The 24,892-nt window shown below is 47.6% G+C and overlaps 1 protein-coding gene across 1 annotated transcript in view; it reads right to left on the bottom strand.

Annotated features, from left to right (window-relative positions):
• Positions 1 to 24,892, bottom strand: part of EXD3 (exonuclease 3'-5' domain containing 3) — a 422,505-nt gene that overhangs the window by 6,667 nt on the left and 390,946 nt on the right. The window contains exon 21 of the mRNA XM_043985843.1: positions 12,887 to 12,980. Coding sequence (XP_043841778.1) covers positions 12,887 to 12,980 — 94 coding nt within the window. The remainder of the gene's footprint in view (positions 1 to 12,886; positions 12,981 to 24,892) is intronic.

The following is a 24,892-nucleotide window of genomic DNA, read 5'->3' as shown; positions in this document are numbered from 1 at the left end:
GTCGCTCCACTAAAATGAAAAAACCCCACATTTAATTCCCAGATTAATCAGAGTCTGCTTTAAAAAAAAATCCCCCAACCTTACACAATACCCTGCCCCAACTCCTGAGAGGGCCTGCTTCCCCAGACACAGGGTGCTCCGGGGAGAGGCCCCTTTGGCCGGCCACATGTGTCTGCCCTCCTCCTGTTCCCACACCTGACCAGTGCTGAAGCAAGTGGGCAGGGGAGGAGAGGGACAGACTGTGTGACTTTGACCCCAGGAATACTTGGAACTGAGTTAGGGAAGTAGCAGAGAGGGGAGCAAGGTCTGCAAGGGAAGAGAAGGTCCACATCGTCCCAGCCAGAGTAAGAGCTATTTGGGTAGTATCTACGCCCCACCCGGAGCTCACCCCTTGCACCTTTGCTGCTGGCTAGTGGAGGGCAGCCTCTGAGACTGCAAGGTGAAGGTGAAGCCAAGAGGTGAAATCAGGACTGCCAGAGGACCCAGAAAAAGACAAATGGGAGGATCTAGGGAAAGCCCTCTGCAAACCCGAACGTGCTGTATAAATGCTATCCCATCATTGTGGTTATTCGCCTCTCCTCTTCAGCTCTCCAGAGCTCTATCCAGCCTTCTAGGTCCAGCCTGAGTCTCACTTCCTCTAGGAACCCCTTGCAGCCTGACCCCAGGACACATCCATCTCTAGTTCCCCTTACAGCTCAGTCTGAAATATACCTTTCAGCCCTGGATCTGCATCAGATTCACCCCTGGCCCGGGAAAGCTTTAAGCTGCTCCTCCTGCTCCTTGGCTCCAGTTTCTTTGCTACCTTTATTATAATTCTGTTAATTTATAAAATTGTACCTTCTTGATACCTAGGCCTTAGGGCCCAAGTGTGGCATTCAATATAAATGGACTTCAAAAGGTCCCAGGTAGAACAGACAGCATTAAAAGGTTGGTTATAAAGAGCTGCATTTTGCACTGTGCCCTGGGGGAGTGGGGAGGGGCATCAACTGGATGAATCTGCCTCCCTGGACCTTCTCTCCTGGCAGGGGTCAGCGCAGGGGTCATCTTCCTCCCCAGGTGTGTTTGCCCTCTTCTGCCTCAACTTCATCTCTGTGTATGGGTTCCAGCCCTGCAGTGGAGTGTTCAACCACTGTGTCTTTTTTTTATCTCGACTGCCTTTCACATACTAATAAACGTTGAATCGAATTTAATATTAGCTTTGAACTGGTTGAATTAGACCATGGCGCTTAGAAGACCAACATCTGGGGGCTGATCCCTATCCAGGCCCTCAGAGCTCCTCTCTGAGGAGGTGTGTAGTGGAAAGAAGAGAAACAATAATAATAATGGTGATAGCTAACGTTTATATATAGTGTCTTCAAGTTTTGCAAAGTGTTTTATATATTTTAATCTTGGTTGACCCTCAAAACAATCCCGTGAAGTAGGTGCCATTATTATTCCTACTTCACAGACAAGGAAAGTGAAGCTGAGAGACTTGGTGGGGGTTGGGGGGGGGGGTGTTCTAGCCACTGAGCTCTCCTAGCTGCCTCTAAATCCTCTGATACTAATCATGGCCACAGACTGAACCTTAACTCTGTCTTAAGACCGAGTCCTTATCCTGGGCCAGAAACCAGAACCAATTCTGGCTGACCTGTTACTTTTGTGCTGTTTTTTTTTTTTTTAAAGTGAGGCAATTGGGGTTAAGTGACTTGCCCAGGGTCACACAGCTAGTAAGTATAAGTGTCTGAGGCAGGATTTGAACTCAGGTACTCCTGATTCCAGGGCCGGTGCTCTATCCACTGCGCCACCTAGTTGTCCCTGACCTGTTACTTTAACCCCACCAGCCTCTGAAAAATGTCTCCAAGAGAAAGAGGGAATCACAGAAATGATCATAGGTTTAGTGCTGGAAGGGACTTCAGAAGACATCTGTTCTGACCCCATCACTCTACAGGTAATGAAACTGAGGTCCTGGACAATGACTTGCCTAAGGTCATACAGGTTATATGTTGGGGATCCAGGAACGGAACCCAAGTGTTATGACTCCAAATTTAGTGCTCATTCCACGGTATCATGGTACCTTGTAGCTACCTCCATGGAGCTTCTTACCACGGCTAAAGACACAGCTTAGCCCCCATTTCCTGCTGACTGGAGTAGGAAAGTTGGCATATTGTTATCCTTGAGGTGTCTTGTGCACTGACAGGACAGTGGGCTCCTAAGGCTTGCTCTGGCTGCCCTGTCCCTGCTGAGGCATGTGGCTAAGACCCCAAGGACCTGCACAGTGGGACAGCCTAGGGAATGGGGAACCTGTCTCCATAGTTCTCCCTGGATCCTGTTGTGCCCACATGTCCCTAAGAACCCTGGCAAGGACTTGACCTACTTGGGTACTCCCAGAGTGGCAGAACCTGGACTATAAAAGACTGTATAGGTTGGAAAACACACCTAAGGAACGTTCTTGGGGCTCAAAGGTCTCTGGGAAACATGTTCTTGGTTAGAGATCTGATGATAAGGAAAGTTACAAGGCTGAGAAATTGTCCGGGCTACAGGGAGGCAGGGAAGGTGGCTGCTATCTGTCACAGATACTCCAGATAAGACAAGGAGGACAAAGGAACAGGATTATGCAACACCCTGACTGGGGAGAGGAGAAGAAAGGGGGCAGGCAGAGATCTTTCAGCAGTTCTCAGCTTGGGCCCAGGGCAGGATAGGGTAGGGCAGGGAGGACTTGGGGGGGGCATGTAGCATACTTAAACCTCACTAATTCTGATGGAAGAAAAGTCCAGTCTGAGATAGTGAAAAATTAAAACTATCACAGGACATCTGTGAAGAAATTGTTTCAGGGGCAGCTAGGTGGCACAGTGGATAGAGCACCGGCCTTGGAGTCAGAAGTACCTGAGTTCAAATCTGGCCTCAGACACTTAACACTTACTAGCTGTGTGACCCTGGGCAAGTCACTTAACCCCAAATTGCCTCACCAAAAAAAAAAAATTTTTGTTTCAGTATTTCCAAGGAAATCCAGTAATGCAAAATAAAAAGCATTAGCTTGTCTGCTTTAGTGGCTCTTTTTGCACACACATGGGGTGCTGCTATAAATGATGGAAAAGATTGAAAACAGTGATCACCAAAGCAGAGGAGTCAATTCAGCTGAGCTCCAAGGGGCAAGAAAGCAGCAGACGCGGCCAAACAACCTTGAGGCTTGAACCAGCCTCATTTCAACTCAACAAATATTTAATAAATACTATGTTTAAGGCACTAGAGCCACAGAGACAAAAAAGAAACTAGCTTTCCTCAAAAAGCTTATGTGATGTTTTCTCCCATGCTGGGGCTGGCTGTGATTCACATGAAAGTTCAGGGAAAAATGGGGATTTCACTGCAGGGGAGGCCCCTAGTGCTGCTAGACAATAAGGACCTGGGGCGGCTAGGTGGCGCAGTGGATAGAGCACTGGCCCTGGAGTCAGGAGTACTTGAGTTCAAATCCGGCCTCAGACACTTAACACTTACTAGCTGTGTGACCCTGGGCAAGTCACTTAACCCCAACTGCCTCACTAAAAACAAAAACAAAAAACAAAAAGACAATAAGGACCCGTGTGCAGGGGAGATGACCGACCACTGGAACAGCAGGGAAGCACGGCTGCCTGGGTTTACTGGTACCTTCCCCTTCTGGGTACATGTGTGTTCTACCTGAACTCCTCTTGTCAAGGAAAGGGTGACCAGTGGGATGGGTCCTGTGTGTTCCTGGGGCTTATTTTGTGTGTCTGTGACCAATCTGCTCTAGCATCCCAGCCCAGAGAAGGCACCTGGGAAATTAGACTCTGATGATCTGGTGGCCAGGTTCTGAGGGCTGCATCCCTGCCCATGGGCTGCTACAAGGACCCTCACCATCATTGTGTACCTGTGGAAAAGCTAGCCAAAGGGCCCTGTCAACATTTTCTCCTCATTATTGTTTATGCTATTAATTTTCAAATCAAACTTTTTTCTATCCTATATTACAAATATAAACTTTTCTCCACTGTAAATATTACTTCAACCGTGGGTCAGAATTAATAAGGTTTTGTCTTTTTTAACTGTGGTAAAAAAATATGAAAGTTTTTTAACAGTCGGTTAGGATAACTGAAAGACGCCAGTTTTGTGTTTTTTTTTGGGGGGGGTGAGGCAATTGGGGTTAAGTGACTTGCCCAGGGTTACACAGCTAGGAAGTGTTAAGTGTCTGAGCCGGGATTTGAACTCAGGTACTCCTGAATCCAGGGCCAGTGCTTTATCCACTGCGCCACCTAGCTGCCCCTAGGGCAATGAGGGTTAAGTGACTTGCCCAGGGTCACACAGCTAGTGCCAAGTGTCTGAGAAACTAGAAAACCAGAAGCTTCTTCCATTTACTAGTCTGGGAGATAAATTAAGGGAAAGGTTAAAGAGGGGAGATTTATGATCTAATATCCAATTTTAAATCTTTCATTCCTACTGAATACTGCATACCACCTATTCCCTTAGGCCTAGACTACCGAAGGAATATCCTGACTGGTCTTAGGGACTCTATCTAGTCTCTCCTCTTCCTCTTCTTTTTTTTTTTTAGTGAGGCAAATTGGGGTTAAGTGACTTGCCCAGGGTCACACAGCTAGTAAGTGTTAAGTGTCTGAGGCTGGATTTGAACTCAGGTACTCCTGACTCCAGGGCGGGTGCTCTATCCACTGCTCCATCTAGCTGCCCCTCCTCTTCCACTTCTACAATTCTTCCTACATGATGCTGTCAGACTCATCTCATGATAGAGGCTGGAGGGTTGGACTTGGCTCCAAGTCCCTTCTCAGACATTTACTAGTGGTGTCTTATTTGAATCTCCATTTCTCCATCTGTAAAATGAGATGATAATAATAGCTGTACCTCATAGGGTCATTATGAGATTCATGAATGATAATGTGTGTAAAGTACTTTGCAAACTTTAAAATGCTATCTGTCACCCATCATCATCATCATCATCACCCTCCTCCACTGTTCAGAAACCTTCTATGGCTCCCCATTACCTAATAATAATTCCATATATTTGTAGAGTGCTTTGTAGTAATTGAGCACTTTAACATCCATGATCTCATCTGACCCCTACAAGCAAGGGCTTATTATTATTTCTTTTTACACATGAGGAAACTGAGGTTCAGGAAGAAGTGACTTGTCAGTAGTCATTCATTTCCCTTTTGGAGAGTGCTTCAGGGCCTCTACCTGAGTCAGACTCTGGCCTGTGACATCCATAGGCTGTGTATGCCATGAGGGCTGAGGAGCCAAGTGGAGATTCCTCTCTCCCTAAGGGAGGATGCTGCCTCTCTAGCAGACAGACTGACTTCACAGATGCCAGGGACAAGACTCAGTGCCTAAGGGGGGCTAAGTGCCATGGGGCAGATAGAAGGCCCAGGAGAGCCAAGGAGAGGACAGCCGAGGGGAGCAGATTCCCAGAAGTTCCTGTCTTCCCAGTTTTGGGTTGAGACAAACCTTAACCACAAGTTAGAACTTGCTGTCTTATGAGCCTCGTTGCAAATTAAACTGCCATCCTTGGGAGCCAAACCAGTAAATACACTGACTGACAGAGGTAACGTGGGCTGCCTTTTCCTAGTTTTAAAGTGGTTTGTGGGCTGAACTCCTGCAGAGACCCATCAGTGCAGGGCTCTTGGTAGGAGAGGAGGGAAATGACACCTCCCTGAAGGCTGCCATCAGGAGAAAGGGGTGCCTGTCCTGGCTCCCCAGGCTCTGCACCGAGGAGGCCTATGTGGGGTACAGAAGAAATGGGTGGCCCAAATGGTCCAAGGACCGGTGCCAGTGGGGGATGTTCTGCTGGGTTATATGCCCAATGCCCAGCCATAAGGGGCTAATAAGCTTCTCTCTCAACTGGGTCATACAGTATGCATACTGTGTCAAAGGTATTTACGATAGATAGGTAGATAGATGATAGCAAGATAGATAAATAGAGATGATAGATAGATATACAAATATTCACATTATATAAATTGAAATATATGAATATTTATAGCAAATCCTTTGCAAACCATAAATATGTAAATATGAGCTACTATTTTTACATGATTTGTTAACACAGGACATGTGTGTATGTGCATATGTTGGGATTTGAACCCAGGGTGAAGCCACACTAGCCCAGAGCTGAGCAATTTCAAAATGAGAGGAAACAGAGACGGAGGGATGAATGAATGAATGAAAGCAAAGCGGTTAATGACAAAGGCCGCACAGCACAAAGACCCCTGGATTTGGACAAGGAGGGTCAGGGCTGCCCAGCCAGGCCTGGGAGTACAAAAGCCTTGTCCTGGAACCAGCCTGTTCACAGGGGATGGTGACAAGCATCAGGGAGTGTGACCTATGCCCTTCTGACAGCCTTGAGAATGCCCACAGCTCACTTCCCATGGACCTGCTCCTATCCTATTATTAACTGACAAAGCGTTTCTGGTAGGAGCTGGGACTAGGATTTGAAAACTATGGCTATGGAGGAGACTCTGGTGGCTTTGGTTGGGAGGAAGAGGATAATCTAGTTTGGGCAGAGGCAAAGAGGAGGCAGCCATTAGCTAACCCCTTCCTATGTCCTTGCCTGGCCTTCCTTCCATCCCTAATCAGTCACCTGCCAGAGTAGCCAAGAGATCACAGATTGAGAAGCCTTCTAGTCCAGCTCCCTAATTTTTCATATAAGAAAACTGAAGCCTTGAGAGGTTAAGTGACTTATCCAAAGTCACAATGTGTTAAGTTGTTGTGAAACTGGGAACAAGGATTTGAACTCAGGTTCTGACTCCAAATGTACCTCTCTTTCCGCTGTATCTAACCCCTTCAATGGCCCCTGCCTGAGAGAATTTCAGTTTGGCTGAAAGTCTGCACTCACCAGGCAGGCTTAGCCCAGGCCCAGGCCCAAGTCAGCCCCAGGGAGAAGTACATGGGAAAGAGGGGTGGGAATGATGGTGGGGATGTCCTCCCTCCCAGCAGGACTCCCTTCCTCTCCTCTTTTGTTATAGCCCAGCCCAGTCTGGGACTCTCAGGAAAAGACTGGGGACAACTGTGCCAAATGCAAAGAAACAAATGGTCACCCTGGGATTGCCAGAGGGACCCAAATGTTCTTTGTGTGGAAACAGGACCTGTGGGGTAGTGTGGTTGAGGGCTGGAGCGGGGCGGTACTGAACATTCGCCCTCGGATAAACCCAGTATAAGGTGCCACCGCTCTGGATGCATGAAACCTCCCTTCCTCCAACTGCCTGACTTATGAGGGTTACAATCACAACTTCCTGGGACTTTGAGTCTATTCCTTTTTCGCTGTGAGTGAGGTTTGGAGGAAGGCTCAATCCTGTCTCACCTTGCTCTTCCCCTGATGTTTTGGACGCAGCCTGGGAACTGAGATTCTCCCTGTCTCATGAAGGTGCAGTTCAATAATGTGGCAGAGAAGTGGCTCCCACGTCTCCACAGTGAGAGGAGTTAGGAGTGGGTTTTCATTTTTAACTTTTTCAAACGGCTTCCTCCACAACACCTGACAACTGCACTCACACTCTTCCATCTTACCCAGAGTTCCATTAGGAATGTTAATATGATAGCTAACATAATTTAAGGTTTGCCAAATGCTTTCCATGGAAGAGCCCCTGGTAACTCCCAGCAGACCCTAGTTTTCCACTTTTTATTAATGTGCTGTTGTTTTTTTATCCTTTGTTCTTTTTTCGTTTTGTTTTGTTTTTTGTGGGGCAATGAGGGTTAAATGACTTGCCCAGGGTCACACAGCTAGTAAGTGTCAAGTGTCTGAGGCTGGATTTGAACTTTATCCACTGCACCACCTAACTGCTCCCTATCCTTCGATTCTCCATGAGGACCATGACATTGGGGAGATGTTATGACTTGCACTGAATTGCACTGAAGTGAGGGAGGGTTGTGCAAGGTCACCAACCTCACTCTCTCCTCCAGAGCCATCTGGTTCCAGTGGCAAAATGTTCATTAGGAGGACTGGAGATGGTCCCGGATGTTTAAAGCAGTTGGGGTCACACAGCTGCTAAGTGTCTGAGTTCAAATTTGAACTCAGATCCTCTCAACTTCAGGGCCAGTACTCTATCCACTGAGCCACCCAGCTACCCCAATTCACATGCAGTGAGCTACTTTCATCTTTTTTTTTCAAAGCAAGATGGAGAGTGAAGCAAAGATTGCAGTTGGTATCTGGGGACTTGGTTTTGAATCCCAACATTGTCACATAAATACTAATTTGTGTGGTCTTGGGCAAGTCACTTTTCTTTTGGCAATGGTTCTCTTCATCTGTCAAATGAGGGGATTGTCCTGTAGGATTTCTAAGAGATCTCCTAAGATTCTGTGATCCATCAGCATCCAGGATAGAGTCCAGATCAGCAGATCTGGGGGCCCAGGCACAGAGTTAAAGGCAGTACTAGAGAAGAGATTCTCCTAGCTCTCCTCTATCCAAAGCCTACACTTCTCCATCCCCCAGACCCTTGATTGGACCACCATGATAGGAACTCCCTCCCTCAAGCAGAGCTGTCTGGGCTTGAAGACTTTCCTAGAGAATGAGCACAAGTCCAAACAGCCAGGGTGGAAAGTGTGCCCCAACCCTGGGAAAGCTCTCAGTGCCCCAGGTGCAAAATGCAAATGAACGATTAGACAACAATTAATTGTCCCTTTAATAACACACCAGCCTAGCCATAAAACAAAGGCACTGGAGCAAGGGTAGGAGGGCAGCCTGCCTAATCTCCCTACCTGGCCTCTTGGTCCCCAACTCCTTGGCAGTCCAGACTCAGTGTTGGGACAGCCAAGTCACTGGTGGAGCTACGGGAGAAAATGGGCCACAGCTGGAAATGGCCTAATGGGCGGCAGCTGGGGAGAAATTTCTATCTTTCACCAGACTCACCCACTCTTGTCCCAGTCCTTATCTGGGACAGAATTTGTCTTAGGAAGTACTAGGCTCCCTATGAATAAGGCTGGGGTCCTAGCCCCTAGTAATGGGGCAGTAACAGTCATGGCAAGGGTTCCCACCTTCCCTTCCTCTCCCATTTAGTTAAAAACCAGCAGCATGGAAGGTTTGGGTTTAGTTTCAGTTGGAAGGTGAATTATGTAGAATTTCTTTTTCATAGGGGAAAAAGGCAGTTACATGGAGGCCCGGGGCCTATTCACTGAAATGGAAATAATTTAGTTCCTAAGTCCCTTCTCTCTAATCATCCTTCCAATTCAGACTCTCCTGGAAGTAGATCAGAGTTCAGACCTGCTCTTCTCTAGAATCTCCCCAGACTAGAAGGCCCTCAGGCCTGCAATGGGAGAATTTTTGGAGCAGGTCACAGTCCTTGTTTCAAACTCCCTGCGCCCCCCCCCCCACCACCAAGTACATCTCTACCTTGGGAAAGTGCCCTTCTGCCCCCTCTACTCCCCACTGCCAAACTATGGGAGGAGGTTTGCACGGGGAACACACCAATGCTTTCCAATTCTGATGATTAGAATGAGAAAGCCTTTCATTTTCAGTGTGATCAACTCAAGCATTTATTAAGTGTGGACAGGCACTGGCTATCACGACAAAGTAGGCTGCCCTCCAGAAGCCTGCTCTGAACTAGGGGAAACCACATTTATAAATGGGTCAGACAATACAAGGTGATTTGGGGAGGGCTAGAACACTAATGGCTAGGGAGATCAGCAAAGGTTTCTTTTAGGTTACACATGAGTTGACCCTTGCAGAAAAAAAGCTAAGAATTCTGAGAGGTGGAGATGAGGAGAGAGAGGGCAGGCGTGAGAGATGGCCTTTGTAAAGTCAGGGAGGAAGCAGAGGAACGCTGAGTGTGCCTGTCTGCAGGAAGGGGAGGGAAGGGCAATCCACCTGCAAAGGGAGGTAGTGTGAAGGGCTGCAAGTGTGGATGAGTTTGTATTTTAGCCCTCAGCAAGAGGAATCCACTGACCATTGGTGAGCAAGGGAATGAGAGACCTGCCCAACTTGAGATAGGTTATTTGGGGAGTTGGGTGGAGTGGAGAGAGACTGGAAGAAGGCACCTGAGAACAGGGCCTGAATTTAGATGGTGGCTTCAGAAGGAAGAGAAGAGCACAATATGGGAGATATTGTGGAAGTCGGATCAACAAAACTTGGCAATTAATTAGATATGGAAGGGGGAGACTCATGAGGAAGAGAGAAGAATATAAGATGACTTTAAGGTTGCAAACCTGGGCGATTGGAAAGATGGTTGTGCCCCAGCAGAAATGGAAGTCTGGAGGGCAGGTGGGTTGTAGGCGAGAAGATAATGATTTCTGTCTTAGACTGCTAAATTTGAAATGCCAAAGGGACCTTCTGGGAGAGAAGTCTAGCAGGCGGTAGATGAAATGGGATTAGAATTCAAGAGAGATCAGAGTTAAGTATATATATTTTAATCAATCGATCAATATATATTTATTTATCACCTACTAATTGGGGGTGAGATACAAACACAACAACAAAAAAAGCGTCCCTACCCCTCAAGGAGTTTGTAATCCAAAGGGGAAGACAACACACAAAAGGAAGCTGAAAAGTGGGGGTTGGAGGTAAGGGTTAGAAAGGTACCTTGGGGTGGGGCAGCTAGGTGGTGCAGTGGATAAAGCAGCGACCCTGGATTCAGGAGGATCTGAGTTCAAATCCGACCTCAGACACTTGACACTTACTAGCTGTGTGACCCTGGGCAAGTCACTTAACCCTCACTGCCCCGCAAAAAAGAAAAAAGAAAAAAAGAGAGAGAGAGAAAAAAGAAAAAAGAAAGTGAGAAGGAGCAGAGAGGTAGAAGGAGAACCCGGAAAGAGAGAGAGCAGTTTCATGAAGCCAAGGGGGTGGAAGTGGGGGATTGCTGAGAAAAGTCCAATATCAGTTTTAGCCATGAAAGGATTTTTGGTAATGCTGGAAAAGATCGCTACAGTCAAATGGTGGGGTCAGAAGCTTGATAGTCAGGGGTTAAGAAGTGAGGGAAGGTGATTAAGTAGGGACTAAGAGTGGAGAAAGCTTTTTCTGGTAGTTTGACTGTGAAAAGGGAGGTGAGCTCTTGCATAGATAGCCCGAGGCAATGGCAGGGTCAAAAGGTTTTTTTAAGGGCAGGGAGTGACCTGTGAATGTTTATAGGGTGAAGGGAAGTAGGCTGAGGATGAGGAGGGACTGAACTTCCCACACCTCTTCCTCCCTCCACCTTCAGCTAAAGACTTAGACTCTTACTTCACTGAGAAAATGGAAGCCATTTGCATTGAGTTTCCCTCTTCTCTGCTTCACTTCTCAAAATTCCTTGATGTCATCCCTGAATCTCTCCTCCTTTGCTCCATTTTCTTATGATTGCCAAGGTCAATTTCTGCATGTACCCTTTACACTCATCCCTTCCTGTCTTCTCCAGCAGATTGCTCCTTCAGTCATTTCCCCTTTCTCAATCTTCAGTCACTTGCTTTCTTTTCTTGCTGCCAAAAAACAGGCCCTAGTCTCCCCCATTCGTTTTTTTTTTTAATTTTTAGTGAGGCAATTGGGGTCAAGTGACTTGCCCAGGGTCACACAGCTAGTAAGTGTTAAGTGTCTGAGGCTGGATTTGAACTCAGGTACTCCTGAATCCAGGGCCGGTGCTCTATCCACTGCGCCACCTAGCTGCCCTCCCACCTAGCCCCTCCCCCATTCTTAAAAAAATTAATCAGGGGCAGCTAGGTGGCGCAGCGGATAAAGCACCGGCCCTGGATTCAGGAGGACCTGAGTTCAGATCCAGCCCCAGACACTTGACACTAGCCGTGTGACCCTGGGCAAGTCACTTAACCCTCATTGCCTTGCAAAACAAAAACAAAAAAATTCATCAGACCCTACCACCCCTGGATGCTATTGTCCTATACATTAACTACTTTTCACAGTCAAACCCCTAGGCTATGCTCATTGACTCTATTTATTCTTCTCTGGGTGCAGCTAGATGACTCAGTGGATAGAGGGCTAGACCTGAGTCAGGAAGACCTGAGTTCAAATCTTGTTTCAGCAGCATACTAGCTGTGTGACCTTGGGCAAGTCACTTAACCCCTAGAGAAGGAAATGGCAAACCACTCCAGTACCTTAGTCAAGAAAAACCCATGACCAGAATGGTCTACAGGTTCAAAAAGAGTAAGATAAGACTGAACAACAACACTCTTCTCAGACAGCTCAACCTTTCATAATCTGGTTTCCAACATCACTTAACTGAAACTGCCCTCTTCAAAGTTACCAATGAATGAGCTCTTCATCGCCAAATCCAATGACCCTTTCTAAGTCCCCATCATCCTTAACTTCCTTATTTCTGCCTCGTGGCTTCCCTGGCTTCCCTTCCATCTTTGACAAGAAGCTTTTTCTGATCCCCCTTTAATGCTAATGCCTTCCCTCTGAGATCACTCCCAATTTTGTACTTTATCCGTTTGTATATGGTTGTTTGCATGTTGTTTCCCTCATTAGACTTTGAGCTCTTCGGGAGCAGGGGCTGTTTCTGCCTCTCTTCACATCCCCAATGGTTAGCACATAGTTGGCACTTAATAATTGATTGTTGACTGACTGTAGATTGGGAAACTGAGGTTAACAGGTTAATTGTTGAAGTATTAAAGTGTTCTCTGCTTCCTCAAACTTTCCTGGGGCATATTGCATCCAGATCTTTCCTCTGTCCCTTTGACACCATGCCTTGGATTATGCTTATTTGTGTATGGGTTGAAATATTTTTTTGTGCCTTGGTGTTCTCATTAGTAAAATGGGCATGAAAATACTTTCACTGCCTTGTAGAGTTTTTTGGAAAGCACTTTTACAACCACATACTTGGTGCTTTCCCCAGCCTTCATGAGGGTCAATAACTGGCTGAACTGAGGCTAGGAGACCATGGCAGGAGTGTGTGTGTGTGTGTGGGGGGGGGTTGTCAGTCTCACAGGGGCCAATAGCACAGAGTGTACCCAGGATGCCATCCAAAGCTTGCTGTCTATTCACCTGTGTCATCTTCCCCTGACAGGTAACCGCTGATCTTCATCAAGTGTCTGATCTTCTCTTTGGAGATTTTCAGGTACTTATCACAGTTACACACCTAAGGAGACCAAGACAGAGGGGTTAGATGGGATTCCAAGTAAAACGTGTGAGCATTGTAGATGGCAGACAAAACCACAGGCTGAACCACCCACAAAACTAACTTGCCATTAACAGTGGTCACTTCCCCTTTTGGAGCCTCGGTTCCCCCATCTGTAAAATGGTGGGGGGCTAGCTGAGAAAAATCTTTAAGACTTTGTCCAGCTTTAACAAGCTATGATTCTACTTTGAGTTCCTTTAATGCTGTATAGTGCGTCTCTATTACTCTAGCCGGCCCTCGGTTCAGTGAGGTTGTTTCACTGCATTCTATCCCATTCTATTCCCTTCCCTTTTAGGATTCCGTGGCCCCTTCTGTGTGGCCTGTACTGACTGCTCTCTGCTAGTCCAGGAGGAGTCCTCTAGGTTGGTCTCTGTTCACAAAGCCTCCACCGCCTCCTTGTGCAGGTGCCTGTCTCCTGGCGCTCCAGCCTGTCTTCAGGGTCCCACAGACTTAGTCACTACTTGGTGTGGGAGGTCAGGGTACATAGGGCTGAGTCATCTCAGGGGAACCAGATACGATGGCAAGGGAGCTAAATGTGGAGCAAGAGGGAATGGAGGAAGGAGATAACCCATAGGTACGATGCATCACCAGTGCTCCTCAATGACACCGATCTGAGCTGGACCATCGGGGGCACGTGTGTGCTGGGGAACACGCGCACATGCTGGTTCTTGATTGTAATCATTTTGTAGGTCAGAGCTCTGCTAGGAGCAGGCAGGGAATTAGCCAAGAGGAGGTACTCAGGAAGGGAAATTCCCCACCAAGAGAGGGAGAAGGATTGAGGGAGGGGTGTGATCACATGGAGTGAGCCCTGCTGGCATCTTCCTCCCGTCCTTTGGGACCTGGAGACGCTGTTGCCCCTCTGTGGGCAGGGGGATTTCATGGAGGAGGAGGGGAAGCACCCCAGAGAGTGGAAGCCCTGGGCTGCCCATGTAGAGAGGAGGGGGTTGTGGGCCCTCACTTCCCTGCCACACCCTTCTCCCACGGGCCCTAAGAATTGCAACATTTGTGATGCTGCTTCATTGTGTGACCGTGGAACAGTGTGACTTACTGATGCAACTGGCCACCCACACACTCAGGGGCTGTGGCAGCTTTTTCAGGGGAGAAGGAGAAAGGTAGGGAGCAGCTGGGCTGGCACTTCTGGATTTCACCTTCTGGTTAAGGGACTGAACAAGGCCCTGCATTGTGTATGTGGGGGCCTGTACTAGGTCCTCTGGCTTGCAGCCTTCCCTTCACCTCCTGCTAGGACCTGTGGCACTGCACAAATTCTGGGGTCTGCCTCCTACTCTGTTGTACACAGGTGCGACCACAGGGCTCCTAAGTAGCACTTTCAATTAGGTCCCTTCCCTGTTTGGGCCCAAAGTGGCTCCTCGGTATTTCCCCTCTCCCACCATAGCTACCAGGCCAGGGGGGTTGGTAGTCCTCCTTTAGCTTGCTGGCCAATCATTGCTAGGAAGCAGCCGGTCAAGCCTCCTTTGGCCCCGTCTGCTTTAGCCAGAGAAGCACAGCTGGATTCTGCCCCCCCCAACCCCCCAGGAGCACTGAGATTGAGCTGGCTGCTTCCAGACCCGTGACCTGTTAATGGGGTACATTGCAAGGGGGACCCATAGCTGATGAGGGAAAGCCAGACCCTCCATGCCTGAGCCTTACTGCCACCCCCCCTCCCGTTCCACTAAAGGGTTTGTTTTCCCCTGAACTGTCATGTTAAGAAGAAGAGTGGGGGTGGGGAAGAGGGGGAAAGGGCTCTAAGAAGGAGGTACTGATACAATTAACACCAAATTCATGGGAACATTCTTCCTTTTCTTGTTAAGGATGATGACACAAAGCCTTTTCGGTGGGAAAATATTTGAAGGGGGCTGGGAGACACCTCCCAGCCCCACGGCTTGCCAGTGGCTATCCAGCCAATGGGGAGTGCAGCTTGTATCTGAATACAAATACAGTGCAGGTGGCAAGGCACAGGTTGCAGGTGAGGCAGAGCTGCCCGTACCCCCATACTCCAGCGCAGCTTCACCCTCAAAGCGCTCAGCAGCAGGGTCAAAGCCAGACCATTTCTTTCCTCCCTCCCTGGCCTCCTCCCCCTGGTGACCTTCCTGGCATTGAAAGAGTTCTATGGGCAGAGCTAACAGAGCATTGTTCTGGCAATGGTGGTAATAAGAGCTAAGGCGAAAGGGGAACAGGGGTGGGGAGCCCTGATGATGATGATGAGAAGGGAGTGGGGGGGAGGGAGGAGACCAGAGCTTCCACGCCTGCCCTTTCACAACTGGCCCCTCCGCTGTGAGAACCCTCTCTGTGGGGGGGGTGTTCGATCCCCTGGTCAGGCTGAAGGTCTCCAGCATGGCCTGGCAGGCCAGAGGTGCCCTCAGAGGCTGAGCACTGCTCCGCTTCAGCCCCGACTCAACGATGGCCCAAGGGACTGAAATTAGTTGGTCAGGGAGAGAGAGATCTAGCTGTCGTCGTGTGCCAGGGGAGCATGCTCCTGGGGGAGGGGCCACCTGTACCAGCTCATACTGAGTCACCAGGAGCTCCTAGACGAAATACTCATTGCCCATTCTGAAATGGATTCTGGCTCAATCATCCCCACCCCTCGGGAATTACAGGTAGTGGTTTTCCCACGGCAGTGCCACTGTTGGCCTGGGAGTGGGAACCAGCTGGTCCAGGGATGTTGGCTGGGGGACTGGGGTCAGCCTGGCCTCAGGTGACAGCACTGTGGGTTTGGGCCCGTACCAGCCAACTGGCAGCTGAGATCTCTTTCAAAAGCTTGAAAAGCAAGTTCTGCCCTGCTCAGAGCCTTTAATGGCTCTTTTCCTGACTTCCTCTTAACTTTCACACCATGACCCTGCTGCGGGTGGTGGGAGAAGTCTTGTCTAGGGGGTGCTGGGCCAGTTAGTTCAGAAACTCACCTGGAGACTGGGGTGCCTGTTTTTTGCCTATCAGTCTGCACACCTAAATTGCTCTTCCCTTTGGATGACATTCAAGCCAGGAGGATTCACAATGACTCCTGGACAATGTCTCACTCTGAGTACTGCCGTGGGAGACTGCCCCACCTCCTCCACTCCGTGCCTCCTGTTTCCCTCGATGTTGTCTCTCTCTATTTTCCCCATTCTCGATTCAATTTAGCAAACCTTTCTAAAGTACCTATCACGTGAAAAGACACTGAGTCAGCTCTACAAACCTATGTCTTATGGTCAGAACAGGAACAGTTGCAAATGAAACATCACAGATCGCTGGTTCCAAAGAAGAAACAAGGAAATGTCATTGGTGTTTGCAACTGGCAAAGCCTATGCCAAAGGATGGCCAAAAAGTTTTCTTTCCCTACTGGAAATCTAGACTAGTAGGAGCCCAGAAGATGATTCTCACATCAGTGAGAAAGGGAAAGGGTATGATTTCTCTAACAAGGAAGAATTCCACACACCCTTGGAACAAGTACTTAGACCCCCTGCTTTATAAGAGTGGAAGTCACTGTCTTCTAGCTCAGCTACTCTACTGATCGATTGATCAATAAACATCTCTTAAATGCCTGCTATGTGCCAGGCATTGTGCTAAGCACTGATCACCCTCAAAGAACAACAAAGAACTGCAACTCACATTTCTACGGTGCTTTAAAGTTTACAAAACAGTTATTCTTACAAAAGCCTAATGAAGATAAACATAGCAATATCTCTATTTTACAGATGAGGAAACTGAGGCTCAGAAAGGGTAACTTGCCTATGGTCACACAGTGACAATGTTATGGCTGAGATTTGAGCCCAGGTCTCCTGACTCCAAATCCTGTACTTTTCCCACTATGCCTTTCAGTAGCATAGAAGGACTCTTCTCTAGGAATAATATACCTGGAGTGCTTGTGGGAAGGGTGCTGAGGTCACCCCTGGGCATCAAGGGAATTGAAATGAAGGGTCACATGGCCCTGTAGCACCTATGCCTTGACCATCAATCATCCTATCTCCCAAGAGAATCATTCTCTCCCTTCCTTCCTCCCTGTTCTCTGATTCATCCTTGGCTCTTCCTCTTTCTCACCAGGCAGGTGGGGTAACCAGAGCTAGGAAGGGCGGGCTGTTCCAAAGCACCTGAGAGCCTGAGCCATGAAGCAATCTGGCCTGGGTCTCAAAGAATGGGCAGGTACTATTCCCATGAATACTTCATCATCCCTGCTTTGTTCCCTGCTTCCTGCACGGCTCCCCAGGGAGACTGTGTGCTTCCTCATGGCTCTCTATCTGCTCTTCTCCCATCTCCCCTACTGTACGCCCCATGATGGGGCTGGGCACATAGTAGGCACGACATACAAAACTGCTGAAATGAATTGACTCTAAGGGTAAAGATAGTGATGGTGGGCAGACGCATGACTGACATTACATCATACAGATGACCCTGGCAAGCATCTGGTCCTCTCTGGGTGACCCCAGATAAAGAGGCAGGTGAGCTTCTGGGAAAGAATCCTCAGTCTGGTGGTTCTCAGGCCATGTGTCTGCCTGCCTTGCTCCCAAAGTTCTCACGAGAAGGCAGCAGCACAGAGCTCTCGAGAAATGATGCAGAAAGCAGGACCTTATCACCAGCTGCTTCCTGACCGGGGAAAGCCCCGGTCTGAGGCTGGAGGCCCTGGATTCTCACCCACCAGGGACACCCCAGCAGATCCAGAGAGCCAGGGCAGGGCTCTTCCAGGGTCCTGCTACTCCCTTTTTGGGGACTGAAAGGAGCTTAATAAGAAAGATCAAGCCACGGTTTTAATAGGAACCGCTTAGGAAAGGGAAGCCTTTCTTTTCAATCCCTGTCCTGTGTTATTATATCAGTCTCAGCTATGTTTGCTCCCCTTCCTGTGACCACCTCTTTGAAGGGAGTGAGGCAATGGGATGGATGAGATATAAAGTAAAATGCAAATAATACATATCTGTAGTCTTTGAAAGTTTACAAAGGGCTTTTTGAGCAGTAATTCTGTGAAGTAGGTAATGCAAAGTACTATTACAGCTAGGTGGCACAGTGGATAGAACCCTGGGCCTGGAATCAGGAAGACCTGAGTTCAAATTTGACCTCTGACACTGCTAGCTGTTTGACCTGTGGCAAGTCACTTAAACTCTGTCTGCCTCAGTCTCTTCAACTGTAAAATGAAGATAATAATAGCATTTACCTCCTGTGAGGATCAAATGAGGCAATATTTATAAAATAACACAATGCCTGGCACATAGTAGATAATAAATGCTTGTGGTTTTAAAAATATTTCCATTTTATAGAAGAGAAAACTGAGGCTCACAGCATTTAAATGTTTTGTTCAAAGTGACGCAGTTATCAAGTGTCTGACTCTAAGATCCAGATCTGGTTCCTACTGGACTATAAATAAGCCTGTTAAGTTCCTGGAGAGTAAGGAATACATCTTATCTCAATAGATGTCTCTCTCCTTAAGTCTAATTGGTCTACAAACAGTAGGCACTTAAAATATTTTTTCTATCTAAACCACAGGACAACGGAGGGCCCTTTTCACTCTGAAAAAAAGTACATCTTTTTAGTCTGAAATAATCGCACGTGACTATACATATTACTTACAAAGACTGTGCTCCCAGCACCCCATCTCAAGGGAAGAGGATGGGAGGATGAGGGAATAGGGATGGGGGGGAGGCAAAAAGAAAAAAAGTCTGAAATCCAGGGCAAGTTCCTGCTCCTCTCAACACCCACACTTTGTATTCACTTCTAAAATGTGATGGATCCACTCCCAAAGATGAGTGAGAAGCTGAGAGATGCTAGGGACCATGATGCTGTCTGAAAGTCTTTCCTTGGGACATGGGAAGGCGCGTGAGAACAGCAGGGATGACACTTTACATCCATTTCCTTTGGATTTTAACAAGCTGCTTGTTTCAGGTTCATGGCTCCTGAAGGGGTCCCACCCAACCAGTGCTGCACAGGAGGGCCCGAGGGATGAGCAACCTGACCTCAGGAGGGGTAACATGCAACAGCACCTTCTGAAAACACAACTAGCCTGGGAAACACACCCTTGAGGAGTGTGGGAAAGTCCTGCCACACTGGGCTGGGGCTGCTGCCCAGGCGCAGGGAGGCCCTGCTCACACCTTCTTTCTGAGTCATAACTAGAACTTTCACATCAGCTCACTCACCTGTGTGAGAAGAAGGGGAGGAGGAGGCAGGGCTGGGGTGGTGTGTGGGAGGCAAGGAGAATTGGTCCCAGGCAGGGAGACTGACAAACAGGCCAGTGCTGCAGGAGAAGGGAATGAGGGAAGGAATAGATGGAGGGACGGAAGGAAGAAAGAAAGGGAGGGAGGTAAGGAAGGAAGAAAGGGATGGAGGGAGGGAAGGAAGGGAAAAAGGGAGATGTGGTTAGCTGAGGGAAAGGTGACAGGCTTTGGAGGAACATGGGAGATTTCAAGGCTCAAAGGGAAAATACCAAGGGGTATCAATTCTGTCCAATGGCTTCTCCAAAACTATTATATATGTGTATTTGTGTGAGTGTGTGTGTGAACAAAGTGGGAAGCTGGGCTATGCCCCTTATAGAATTGGAGAGAATCACCCCCTGGAGGGGGAAGTGAAGGTGGATCAGAGAAGGTAATTCCCAAGGGAATGGGGTACTGGTTTTTGGCAAAAGTTTAAATTTGGACCCTTGGTTGGAAAGGAGCCGTAACAATGGGCCACAGACTGGTGAAGGTTTGTGTCGATTTAGAAAGGAAGGACGGTGGAGGTGGGGGAGAGGTCTTCTGAGCCCTGAGGGCTCAGTCGGGTGTCACACCGAAGGGGTCCAGAGGGGCCCTCAGCCGACCGGGGATGGCCTCTAATCTCTCCACCACTCCACCCCTTCCTCGGCATTTCTGCTTTGCCAGTTCACACACATACCCTGGTCCTCCAGCAGTAGCCATTTGTCCATGGGGAGGGGGGTGGGGGGGAGGGAGGGAGGGAGAAGACTGTTCCCAGAGTTTAGCTCCGAGAAAGAGAGGCAGGGGGCGGGCCAGGGGGCGGGGTGGGGGTGGCCCAGCTCTGGGAACTCACTGGAATTCCCAGCAACGCCCCTGCCTGGGGAGAGTGAGTCTGATCGGAGAGAAGAAAAGAGAAGGGAGAGGGGAGAGGAAAGGGAGGGAGGAAAGGGGGGAGGGGGAGGGAGACGGCCAAGAGAGTCAATGTGTGATTATGTATATTTGAATGTAGTCTATATGCTCTTTGAAAGACTTCAGAGCAAATCAAGAGAGAGAGCTGAGAGCCCTTCCAAAACCTTCCTGCCTTGTCATTGTCCTCTCCTTAGTTTCTCAGTCTATAAAAGGGTCTTTTACCTTAGAGATCCTTGGGGGTGCTCCTTTATGCAAGCTCTCTGCATCTTTGTCAACCCAGTCTTCTTCTGAGAGTTAGTGTAACATTTCAGAAAGAGGATTTGGATTCTGTAGGGACCTGGGTTCGAATTCTACCTCTGACATTTACTAGCTAAGTGATCTTGGGCAAGTCACAATTTTTCAACCTCTTATCTGTAGAATATTTGTGCTATATACCTCACAGTTTTGTTATGAAAAAGGCATTTTGAAAACCTTAAAGTGCTACATAAATGCTAACTATCCTATATTTTTTCCACTGAAGGCTAGTTCTTTTTAGTTCTTATGGCTCTCTGCTGGTCACAGTTTCCCTGTTATTCCTTCAACAGGATTTAACATGCACACAAATACTTAAATGCACTAAAGGAACTTTGCTCATGAACAGATATTGGTCTTTTGTGAGTTGAACTTTGTAAGTCTTAGTATTGCAGTTGGGCTAGCTTCCCTGAGTCTGGGAAGCTTGTTTCTTGTGTCTGTCTTCCTTTCAGCCTATGGCTAGGCACACAAGAGGCATCAGTAAGTTTCTACTGATGGAAAACTAGAAGGTAATGGAAGGTATCTTAGATTCAGAATCAAATGGTCTGGGTTCAAATTCCAGCTCTTCCATTTACTACCTTTATGACTTTGGTTAAAGTAGCTTTATCTCTATGCTTCAGTTTTCTTATCTGCAGAATGGGCTAGATTATCTCTAAGGCCCATTCCTATTTTAAATCCCTTAACTACACCATCATGTTCACAGACAGTCAAAGGACTGGGGAATTGGTCCGATGGGGACCCCATCTGTAGAAAGGTGAAGTCTCTATATAGCTTCTGCCTCCAGAAGTCCAGATGAAAGGATTGGGTAGCCTGTTTACATGTGGCTCTGGGACCCCAGTATATTAAGAGAATGAGGGCAAGGAGGGTGGGAATGGGAGGCAGGAGATAACATTGAAAAGGTCATCAAAAAGGGCAAGAAACCATATAAGCAATCCACTTGTGAACTAAAAAAGAACTTTGTGAAACTTGACCGCATACAAACTAGGTTAATTTAATAGAAAGCTGTCACTTTTGTAAGTAAAATGTAGGGCAATAGCCAGTACACATAAAACAATAGTTTGGTCTTTAACTTAGACTTCTCTGGCAGGACCCAGCAGAACCCATAGAGGCCCTTACAAATCCAGCATTCATCCCCCAAAGCCACCAAGAATTCAAGAAATAATCTGAAAAAAAAAAAAAAAAAGAAAAGAAAAGAAATAATCTGGCTTCAAGTGAGTGAGATGCATCCTTGGCCTGCTCTTCCAAATGGACATAAAATGCTATTGTCATTAGTAAATGAATTAGGGTAAGCAATTTGAAATTCTTCCCAAAGGGGTTCTCCCCCATTCACTGAGTCCTCCTAAAAGAAGGGGCCCTGGGAAACTGTGCAAACAGGAAAACAAAGAACTCAGCCCAAGATGGAGGTTTCCTGGAGATATCCCCATAGATGTTCCCCTAGACAGTAAACTTAGCTCACTCCTTCCCCTAAGAGTTAGGAAAGGTTAGGAATATAAAAAGGCTTGTACATTGAGTCAGGTCCCTAGAATACTAAGCCGATGTAAATTAAGAGAAGCTTAGGCGTATTTGAGGATCACTATGGACTGTGAACCATATCTGAGAGGACTACTCCATGTCCCAAACCCCTTGTGGGCACCCGTTTCCAGCCTGCACATCTCCACAACATTAGTTCTTCTGTTGATACAGTAGAAAGAACGAAGGAAACAGCTCTAGACAACTGTTCTCATTTCTAACTTGAGACCCCTTCCAACTCACATGGAGGCCCTTGAGCCCACTAATAGTGCAGCATCATTCAGATTCAGCTTGGGGAATATTCTGATCCAGTTTTGTTTTTTTTAAACCATAGTATCTATTGGCCTTTCGTAGAATTTAGAACTGGAAGAAGAACCCTTATAAGTTGTCAAATCTAACTTCTTATTTTACAGGTGAGGAAACTGAGACCTAGCAAGGTGAAGTCCTTTGTTCAAGGGCACAGGGATAATGAATAAAAACATTCTGATGAAACTACAGATCCTCTGACCCCACCTCAAGGGCTCCGGAGAGGTGTGTTGTTGTTAACTGATTTTTGGAGAGTGTTTTCATCAGATTAGTACATTTACCTTTAGTTCTTGGTTTGACTTAAATCAAACTTTGTCTGCAGCCCCATTTCCAGAGCTTGAGTGACAGTGAAGGTTGTTGGTAATTCGCCTGCTGTTATATGGGTGTTTTTAGGGTGGTTGCCACCCAACCCTTTTCCTCTGCTCTGTCTGACGGCTCCCCACCAACAATATGAATATCTGTCAGCTTTATTCAAGAACTGATAGCAGTCCTCACAGGTCAGTGACTCCCTGGGTCAGGAATGGCTGTCTGTCCGTCTGCTATCCCCAGCTCCCTCAGAGCATCCATCAACATCCCCCACCTCAACAACGGATTGTTGGCCTACTATTCACTCCCATTCCACAGCTGTTGATTTATTAGTCTGTCTGCCCTTTCCCCAAAGGACTAAAATGTCAAACAGGTGTTGGGGTTGATCCTGGACCAAAGGGCTGGGGATGAAAGACAACGCTCGGCTCATTAGGCCCAATGGTTGGAGCCAAATGCTCCCCTTAGCACCTTGGGCAGCACCTCTGGCCTGGGTTAGGTGGGATCCAAAGGAAAGGAGGCAATTAGGAGGTGTGTGAGAGAAGGATTGAGGAGGAGAGGGGAGGGGACACAGGAGGTGACTGGAGCTGAGTTAGAAGTAAACCTGTGGCTGCTGAATCTGAAATCTTTGGGAACATCCTAAAGCCGAGGGATGGCTCTGGTGTCATTATCTTCACTGGTCTCCCCTTCTAGGAACTCTCAACTGTTCGTTGCTCCTACACCACTCCTTTACCCACGCTCATCTCTAATGCACCCAGAGCCCCTGTCTCAGGAAGACCTAGGTCATCTCAGAGATGGAGAGAACGGCCCCCTAACCCCCCTTCCCGATGACTGTGGTGGGCAGCACCATCCTGGATTCCTCACTATCTCTCATCCCCATATCCTAGCTGTTGTCAAAGCCCCTCTGTCATTTGCCAAGAAGTAGAACAATTTCCATTTTGAAAGCCTGTTAACAGTTTACAAAAGTGACTTCTGGCTAATGCTGGGTGTTAGATACAACAAGTATTGAGCCTTGGAGAAGTCAAATGGCTTATCTCTGTTTACACAGATAGTAGGTGTTAGGGCTAAAATATAAACCTGGATTTTCAGACAAGAGTTGTGGGGTCACTCACTAGCAAAGAGAGTCAAAGTGTCTTTGAATCCCCTCATTTGAGAAAATGTTCCTTAAAATAAAGTGAGATTACATCAGCTAAAATGTTGTGTTAGAGAGACTGCCTTGATCTGACTTTAGTGAACAAATCTGTTTGCTCAGACAGCAACTGGATATCCCCGTCTCACATGATGAATGGCCTTATTCCTTACTAAGGCTAACCCCCTCTACTTGTTCAAGCAACCCTCTTCTATCCTGTCTCCTCTAACAGATTCCCCCCTCTGTCATTCCCACTCTTTCACTTATTTCAGTCTCTGTCTTCTGGCTCATTCCCTACTGCCTATAACCATGCTCATGTCTCCCCTAGCCTGAAAAAAACTCTAGCTTAATCCTTCCATCACTGCTAAAAATTGCCCTAAATCTCTTTTACCCTCCCCTATCTAAACTCCTCAAAAAGGCTGTCTGCAATAGGGGCTTCTACTTTCTCTCCTCTCACCCTCTTCTTAACCCCTTACAATCTGGTTTCTGACGTCATTCCACCAAAACTTCTCTCTCCAGAGTTACTGATGAACTCTTCGTTGCCAAATCCAATGGCCTTCGCTCACTCCTCATTCTCCTTGACCTCTTGACAGCCTTCAGCACTGTTGGTCCCTCTCTTCTCTCTAGGTTTTCAGGATACCACTTTCTCCTGGTTTTCCTCCTAACTCTCTGACTGCTCCTTCTCTGTCTCCTTTGCCGAATCCTCTTCCAGATGATGCCTTTAACTATAGGGGTCCCACAGGGTTCTCTCCTGGGCCCTCTTCTCCCTTTATGCTACCTGGTGATCTTATTGGCTTCCATGGCTTCCATAGTGATGAGTCTCAGATCTGTTTATTCTGCCCCAAACTCTCTGCTGACCTCCAATCTCGCATCTCCAGCTGCTTTTCATCTAGAACTGAATGTCCAGCAGATATCTCAAACTCAATAGGTCCAAAACTCATTATTGCCGGCCCCCTAACCCCCCTTCCCGATGACTGTAGTGGGCAGCACCATCTTCTCAGTCTCTTAGCCTCACAACCCAGGAGTCATCCTGGATTCCTCACTATCTCTCATCCCCATATCCTAGCTGTTGTCAAAGCCCGTTGATTTTTACCCTTGCAGCATCTCCTGAATAAGCTCCCTTCTCTCCTCTGATACTAGTGCAGGCCCTCATCACCTCACACCTGGATGACTGCACTAGCCTGCTAGTGGGCCTGCTTGTCGCAAACCTTTCCCGCTTCCAATCCATCCACCATCCAGCCATTAAAATGATTTTACTAAAGTGCAGCTCCAAGCACATCAGTCCCTCTCCATCCCCTCACTAA

This window comes from Dromiciops gliroides, chromosome 2 (genome assembly GCF_019393635.1).
Source record: "Dromiciops gliroides isolate mDroGli1 chromosome 2, mDroGli1.pri, whole genome shotgun sequence".
Lineage (NCBI taxonomy): Eukaryota > Metazoa > Chordata > Mammalia > Microbiotheria > Microbiotheriidae > Dromiciops > Dromiciops gliroides.
The sequence above is the reverse complement of the archived record's forward strand: the minus strand, read 5'-3'. Positions and strand labels throughout refer to the sequence as shown.